Raw genomic sequence first — 8,164 nt, forward strand, 5'->3', positions numbered from 1 at the left:
GCTTAGACTTTCCCATGCATTCGAGCAGGAGCTGCACTCTGCAGAGATCAGGCTTTCATGAAGACCTGTATCCTGGGCTGCAGCAAAAGGAGGATGTCCATCAGGTCAAGGGAGGTGATTCTCCCCCTCTACTCCACTGCTGTGAGACCCCACCTGCAGTGCTGTGTCTGCGATGGGATTACATGGGGTAATGGCCCCATACGAAAAGATTTACATTAGATACGGAACAGGATGCTCAGGGAGGGTGTGGAGGTTCCTTCCTTGGACGTCTTCAAGATCAACCTGGACATATTCCTATGCAACTTGATCCAGGCGAACCTGCTTCTGCAGGTCCCTTCCAACCCCTACCATTCTATGATTCTATGATATTAGGAAGAAATTCTTCCCTGTGAGGATGGTGAGGCACTGGGACAGGTTACCCAGAGACTTTGTGGATGCCTCAGTCCCTAGAAATGCACAAGGCCAGGTTGGATGGGGCTTTGAGCAACCTGGTCTAGTGGAAGGCGTCCCTGCCCATAAGGGGTTAGAACAAGATGATCATTAACCCTTCCTATCCAAACCTTTCTATGAAGAAATGAAAAGACTGTGAGCCTGGAGGAACAGGAAAGTGAAGGCAACATTTGCAGACAGCTGATGCCAAGAGATTGTATATATTTTATTTCTTCATTCAAGAAAAGGAGTAGATAGCAAGAAAGAAAAAATCTATGAGGAAATTCTTCCATCCCCAACAGTGCAAAGAAGAACTACAGAGTCTCTCTCCCAGACAATACTCCTGGGGGCACAAAATCGGTTGGTTACACGTTGCAAGGAAAGGCATTGTTCTTGAGGTTAATAGAGCAGAAACTAGGCATAACATCAGGAAAACCATTCTGGCATTTACACTTCCTAGGACAGGAAGGGCACTAGGAAAGCAAGGAAGTGAGGAAGATGTTGGCAAGTTCAGGAATCTACAAACTATTTCCATTTTTCAGTGTCTGCAGATTCTCCTGGGCAATGGCACTGCAGAGTGGCCCCACCATGAGACCCTCACATGCATCTCCTCTAGGAACCCTTCATTTACGGCAGCAGGAACCTACACAGGTGATGGAGTAACACAGGCCACAGGCACAGGTGAATCCACCCAAGCATGAGGATGTGGCTTGTGTGATGCAGGTGGTGGGACAGGAATCCACCCTCTTGGTAATGGCTTGAACACCCTGACAACAGGGATCCACACAGGTAGTGGTACACTTGGCCACCTCCCTACAGCATGGGTCTACACATCTGGTAGTACACCTGGACACCTCCCTACAACAGGGATCCACACAGGTGGTGGTACACTTGGACACCCTACCACAGCGGGGATCCACACACTTGGTAGTGCATCTAGCCACGTGTCCACAGCAGGGAGCCACACATCTGCTGGTGCACTTGGTCACTCTACCACAGCAGGGATCCACACACTTAGAGGTGCATCTGGTGACACCTCCACAGCAGGGATCTACACATCTGGTTGTGCATTTGGTCACTTGTCCACAGCAGGGATCCACACATGTGGTGTCACACTTGGCCACTTCCTTACAGCAGGGATCCACACATGTGGTGTCACACTTGGCCACTTCCTTACAGCAGGGATCCACACATGTTGTAGTACACTTGGATGCTTCCTTACAGCAGGGATCTACACACGTTCTGATACACTTGGTCTCTTCTTTGCAACAGGGATCCACACATGTGGTGGTACACTTGGACACTTCCTTGCAGCAGGGATCCACACACGTTCTGGTACACTTGGTCTCTTTGCAGCAGGGATCCACACACGTTCTGGTACACTTGGTCTCTTTGCAGCAGGGATCCACACATGTTGTGGTACACTTGGACACTTCCTTGCAACAGGGATCCACACATGTGGTGGTACACTTGGACACTTCCTTGCAACAGGGATCCACACACGTTCTGGCACACTTGGTCTCTTTGCAGCAGGGATCCACACATCTGGTGGTACACTTGGACACTTCCTTACAACAGGGATCCACACACGTTCTGGTACACTTGGTCTCTTTGCAGCAGGGATCCACACATGTTGTGGTACACTTGGACACTTCCTTGCAACAGGGATCCACACATGTGGTGGTACACTTGGACACTTCCTTGCAGCAGGGATCCACACACGTTCTGGTACACTTGGACACTTCCTTACAACAGGGATCCACACACGTTCTGGTACACTTGGTCTCTTTGCAGCAGGGATCCACACATCTGGTGGTACACTTGGACACTTCCTTACAGCAGGGATCCACACATGTTGTGGTACACTTGGACACTTCCTTACAGCAGGGATCCACACACGTTCTGGTACACTTGGTCTCTTTGCAGCAGGGATCCACACATGTTGTGGTACACTTGGACACTTCCTTGCAACAGGGATCCACACATGTGGTGGTACACTTGGACACTTCCTTACAGCAGGGATCCACACACGTTCTGGTACACTTGGACACTTCCTTACAACAGGGATCCACACACGTTCTGGTACACTTGGTCTCTTTGCAGCAGGGATCCACACATCTGGTGGTACACTTGGACACTTCCTTACAGCAGGGATCCACACATCTGGTGGTACACTTGGACACTTCCTTACAGCAGGGATCCACACATGTTGTGGTACACTTGGACACTTCCTTACAGCAGGGATCCACACACGTTCTGGTACACTTGGACACTTCCTTGCAGCAGGGATCCACACATGTTGTGGTACACTTGGTCTCTTCCTTGCAGCAGGGATCCACACACGTTCTGGTACACTTGGACACTTCCTTACAACAGGGATCCACACACGTTCTGGTACACTTGGTCTCTTCTTTGCAGCAGGGATCCACACATGTTGTGGTACACTTGGCCAGGTCCTTACAGCAAGGATCCTGACACTCAGTGGTACACTTGGACCTTTCCTCACAGCAGGACTCTTCACATCTGCTGCTGCACTCTGTCACTTTGCAGCAACAGCACGGGGCCCTGCATGCAGCGATACACTTGGCCACCTCCTCACAGCTGGGAGGCACACACGGGGCCAGCCCCAGGCAGCATGGATCCAGGCACCCAGCAGCTTGTGCCCCACTAAGATTACCCAGGTTCACATAAGTGGTGCTGCCCTGAGGAATCCCAATGCAGCTGCAGGGATCCACACAGGGAGGCAAGCAGGGGACGTTACAGACAGTGCCACAGGGATCCACGTATTTCTTCACTGGAAAAGTCTTCACCAGGATGGTGGGAGGTGGGAGGCGAAGCTGTCTCACTTGGCAATCGCTTTGGCAGAGCATTTTGTGAGGGAGGGGATGTTGTCTGAAAGCAGGAAAGCAATACACTTGGTGGAAACACAGAGACAATCAGCTTTCACAAGGTTATTTTAGACACTGAGTTAAACTCTTCATTTTTCCAGCAGAATACTGAACTATACACTGTGAAAGCAATGTGTAGGTCAGACCAGATGACCTCTAAAGGTCCCTTCCAACCCCTACCATTCTGTGATTCTATGAAAACAGCCTGGAATCCATAGCAGGGCACTAACTCCACATGGAAGCATTTCAGGCAAGTTTGTAGCTACTGGCTGAGCACACATTTCAAGCAACTTCTCAAGAGGGAAAACTGGTGTTATTTGGAATCAGCTTAGTGACACTGCAGGGTCTGGAATCATGGCAGCACTCACCTGTCCACAGCTCACCTTGGTTTGGGTTTAATTCCTTGACATTCCTTCCCTATTTCCACATGAAAAGGAGACTACTGGGTTTCCTACAGTGCCCCATCCACACACAGGTCCTCAGCCAGAGGACAGGAGTGGAGGCTTCATGCTGGAAAACTTCCACAAGGAAAGGATCTGATGCTCACAGAGCAGCTGCTTTCCCACCTCTCCCACAGAAGTCTTCCTAGCAATCCTCATCCAGACTTCCTTCCAGGCATTGCTTACCCGTGCAGCCTGCAAGTCTCCACTTCTTATCTTCCCTCCCACTTTTTTGCCTTTGAAGTCCCAGCCTTCCCTTTTGATCTGTCTCAAACCCAGTAATTTTCTGGTTAAAACAGGGTAGCAATGTCATTGGGGAAAGAGAGAGAGGTTAGTCCACTCTCAACTAGCCTGAGATGCATCTTGATGGAGAAAGCAATTGCGAAACACACAGCAAATAAAGACTAGTAGAAGATGGGAATGAGTGTTTACCCTTAGCTCAGCTGCTTAGTAAGTACCATCCACAAATCTCACTAAGCAGAAGCACTCTCAAGTCCCTTACCTTGCTTCTCCAGATAATACTTAGGAATTAAAGAGCCCCAGACACTACATAACCTCCCAGCAAGCCAAGAAAGACTTACCCAGTTCACCACCAGCAACTAGCAAACGAAACCAAAATGGTTTGAGAAACTCTACAATAGGAAATCCTTTTATAGGATTTGAGTGTCCGTGTGTCCGGATGTGAGACACCTCAGGGGTATGGAAATCAAGCTTTTGGGATAATCCAGACCTGCTCTACCTCCAGCCCTTTAAATTGTTTGCTCACATTATAATTTTTAATGAAAACCTAGGCACTGAGGTGGGACATGACTGCTGCCTGCAAGCTGCAATTCCTGGCACAGGGATTGCCTGTGGGGGATGGGGAAGGAGCGATGATCCAGCCTGGAAACAATCCCCCCTCGGGATTAAACGTTGTTTTGATAAAGATTCATTTGGTACCTTCCCCTGAGACAGCTCAGAGCAGGATTACAGGTGAGTTGGGACACTGGAAGAGGTTTTGCTCTGCTCTACTGTGCAAGTGTGCTTGCTCTTACTAGTGTACAACATCCCTCCTACTGAGAGTCTTATTCACAATCATTTGGTCAGAATTTGCTTTCTTGCAACTTGCAATCTTTGCCTCTCACCTTTGTCTCTGAGCATCTCTGAGGAGAGTCTTTCCATTAATACCTTTTAGATAGCAGAAAAGGGTCCCAGAGTGTCCCCTAAGTCTTTTCCAGCCAGAGCAGATCCTTCAGCCTCTCCTCAAGGATCCTGGATCATCTTGGTGGTCTCCACTGGACTTGATCCAGTTTGCTGGAGACTGTCTTACACTGCAGGTCCCAAACTGGACGCTGTCCAAACGTGGTCTCATATGTGCTGAATCATAGAGTGGTGGGGTTGGAAGGGACCTCTAGAGATCATCCAGTCCAACCTCCTTCAAAACAAGACCACCTAGATGAGGTCACACAGGAGAACACTCCCTCCCCTCTAACTACTGGTGTCACCACTTTCTGCCTGCCACAGTTGTGGGCAAGAGCTCCCTGTCTAAAATCCCTCACTGGGAGACAGAAGGGAGAACCAAGTGAGAGATCAGAGACTGAAACTTCCATCTCTGCTCACTCCAAAACTTGCCTTAAGCCACTTGGTGACACAAGCATGGAACCAGCATTACTTGCATACAGAGATGAGGGCATATATCATCTGGAGACGAAGGTGTGTCCTTGTGTCCTGCATCCTCCTCTCCTTTTACATGCCTGTGTCCATGCTGCTGAGCACTCTGATGCCCAAAGTAGTGGCTTTTGGTTAAGTTAAAACCGCTTGGGTTGGCAGTTCAATGCTGACCACAGTGGTTTGAATTAACCTTTAGTATAATTCAGCTGACTTTGGTAAACCAGTGGGCTGAAGGGAAAAGGGTGGTAGCCACTCATCCTGTCCCCCATCTGCTCTTCAGAGGTGTACCTGCATGGGGATAAAGGCAACACCGTGGTGATGGAGCAGTGTTATGTTATTTGAGTCAGAGGTTTAGGAGAAAATGCAAAGCATCCTGAGAGTAGTGATGATATAAGTGATGATATAAGAGCTTCCAGAAACTGGAAAGTCAGGAACCTACCAGCAGCAACTCCATGCCTGAGCAGAACAGTGGCAGAGACAGAAAAGAGGTCAGATGTGGCTAAAAATAAAAGAATCCCTCAGATCCCACATCCCATCCTGCCTCTAATGGGCTGCATGATGTGTTGGGCTGGAGGATGTTTTACTGGCATGGAGAAAAAACCTGAGCCGTGACTGGCTGACTGACAGCAAGCCCCAGAGTCCATTCATTTCCCACATTCTTCCCTGGAGTCAGCCCCACTGAGAGGACACGTGAACTCACCTTTGCTCACTCCAAGTGATGCTACAGCCATGGAAATAACCAGTTTCCATTCAAAATAATTAGTCAAACAATCCCTCACAGGGGAGAGGCGGAGCAGGTCTGGGTTAGAAGAAGGTAGCTTGTCTGTGTGCCTGGGGCACCTCATGTCCAGAAGCCAAGCTCTTGACTCTACAAGGCAGATCCCAGGCTGAAGCTGCTGTGGCTGGTCCCTGACACTGAGCTGGGTGAGTATCTTTGGGATTGTACAGATCTGAGGCTGTTGCTGGGGTTCATTTTCTACTCTGGTGCTGAAACAGATCACTGCTACCAGCTGCATGAGGGCAATTGCTCAGTGGCTCTCACACCTCCTTGGTGGTGAGAGTAATAATCTTGCTTTGCTGTACTTCCCATGGATGCTCTGCAAAGTGCTGCTCGTTGTCTCAGCACTGCATTGAGAGGGATAAAACACCTCCTTGCTCACTGAGCACTGAAACAGCTGCACGTGTGGTTGTTGTCTGAGAGGTGAAGTGGCTGCAGCAGCGTGTACAACAGCAGCCAAGCTCCCAGGTAAGAGTTTCTACCCTCACAAACCTGAACAACTATGTCTTTCTTTTACCTGTCTGTCCTGTTGTGGCTTTTAGCCATGGTAAAGGTGAAGTTAAAGGTAAAACAGTGATAGCTGCACTTCTGTCAGGTGCTGTGAGATAGGTGTTTTCCTGCAAGGGAGTTTCAGGGCAAGGAGAAAAGGTCTAGAACAGAGAATTAACTGAAGTTTAAAAACCTGCTGAAGATGTTAATCCAACCCACTGCTGTCTGCACAAGCAAATGCTGTCTGGGGGAGACTGTTTGGCTGAAAACAGAGTTTGGGAAGAAAAGCTGAGTCTGAGTTGATCTGGAACAACAGAAAGACCCGAATTCATCAGGAATGAAATCAAAAACCTAATCAAACAAACAAAGCCAGCACCCAAACCACTCCTTGGTTCCTGCCCAAACTGAGGCACAAACAGCAACCCCCTCGCTGAGGAATTCACCAAGAAAAGCAAGAGTCTGAAGTTTTAGGTTAGCACACATCCAATTGCTCTTTGTCTTTCAGGCTTACCTGCAGTGCAGAAGGATGTCCTCCCAGAGCCAGCCTCCCTGCCTGCCACCTCCTGCCTGCCCAGGGAAAGCTGCACACACTGACACTTGCCCATCACCTTGTGCTGTGGTGGACCCTTGTCCTCAGCAGATCTCGCAGGCGGACCCCTGTCCATGTCAGAGTGCGGTCACCTGCCTGGATGCTTGCCCTCAGGTTGGGACTGGCTGCCCACCTCCTGCTGTCCCCTTGTCAGAGGATGCCTGTTGCCCTGAGCACACAGCTGCCCAAGACTCCTGTGCGGCCTCATGTGTGGATGCCTACGCGTGCCCAGCAGCAACCCCCTGTGATCCTCCTCAAAGCAAGGGAGGGATCGGTTTCCCATCCCAGCCCATAGCCTCAACAGTGGAGCTCTGCACCCCTGAGACAGTTGGGACATGTGAGGAGACCTTCCCTCTCCAGCATGCAATCTCACCAGTGGATCTCTGCCTCCCTGAGACTGAGACCTGTGTGGAAACCTTCCTCGTGCAGCACCCAACCTCAGCAACGGATCCCTGCACCCTCGAGACAGTTGAGACCTGTGTGAAGACCTTCCCTCTCGACCAACCCACCTCACCAGAGGAGCCTTGTGTCCTCAAGATAGTTGGGACCTGTGTGGAAGACATCCCCACGGAGGAGCCAATCCCAGCTGCAGAGACCTTCACACTCGAGGTGCTGGATCCCAGCCCGGAGGAGCTTTGCTGTACTCAGAGTGTCATCCTTGCTGATCCCTGCCCTGACCAGGGCTCAGCTCCATCCCAAGGCGTGATTTGTGTGTCGCAGAACACCTCAGAAGCCACATCCCAGAGCACTGTGGAGCTGTGCACATCCCAGGACACCACAGGACCCACAGACAACAGCTCTACCAAGGGCATGGCCAAGGGTGCCAGTGACCACCCATCCCCACGAGCCTCGTTCCACTTGAACACCCGCACTGCTGCCATCGTGGAGAGGTGCCTGTCCA

The 8,164-nt window shown here is 50.2% G+C and overlaps 1 protein-coding gene across 1 annotated transcript; it reads right to left on the minus strand.

Moving 5' to 3' along the window:
* Positions 1-1,052: 1,052 nt before the first annotated feature.
* LOC133628293 (keratin-associated protein 10-7-like) lies at positions 1,053-3,299 on the minus strand. Its single transcript, XM_062016076.1, has 2 exons — positions 1,334-3,299; positions 1,053-1,072 (listed from the first exon to the last, which is right to left on the minus strand). Exons 1-2 carry the CDS (start codon positions 3,297-3,299, stop codon positions 1,053-1,055), a joined length of 1,986 nt encoding a protein of 661 aa, XP_061872060.1.
* Between the last annotated feature and the right edge of the window lie 4,865 nt (positions 3,300-8,164).

The sequence above is a fragment of the Colius striatus genome, chromosome 29 (genome assembly GCF_028858725.1).
Source record: "Colius striatus isolate bColStr4 chromosome 29, bColStr4.1.hap1, whole genome shotgun sequence".
Lineage (NCBI taxonomy): Eukaryota > Metazoa > Chordata > Aves > Coliiformes > Coliidae > Colius > Colius striatus.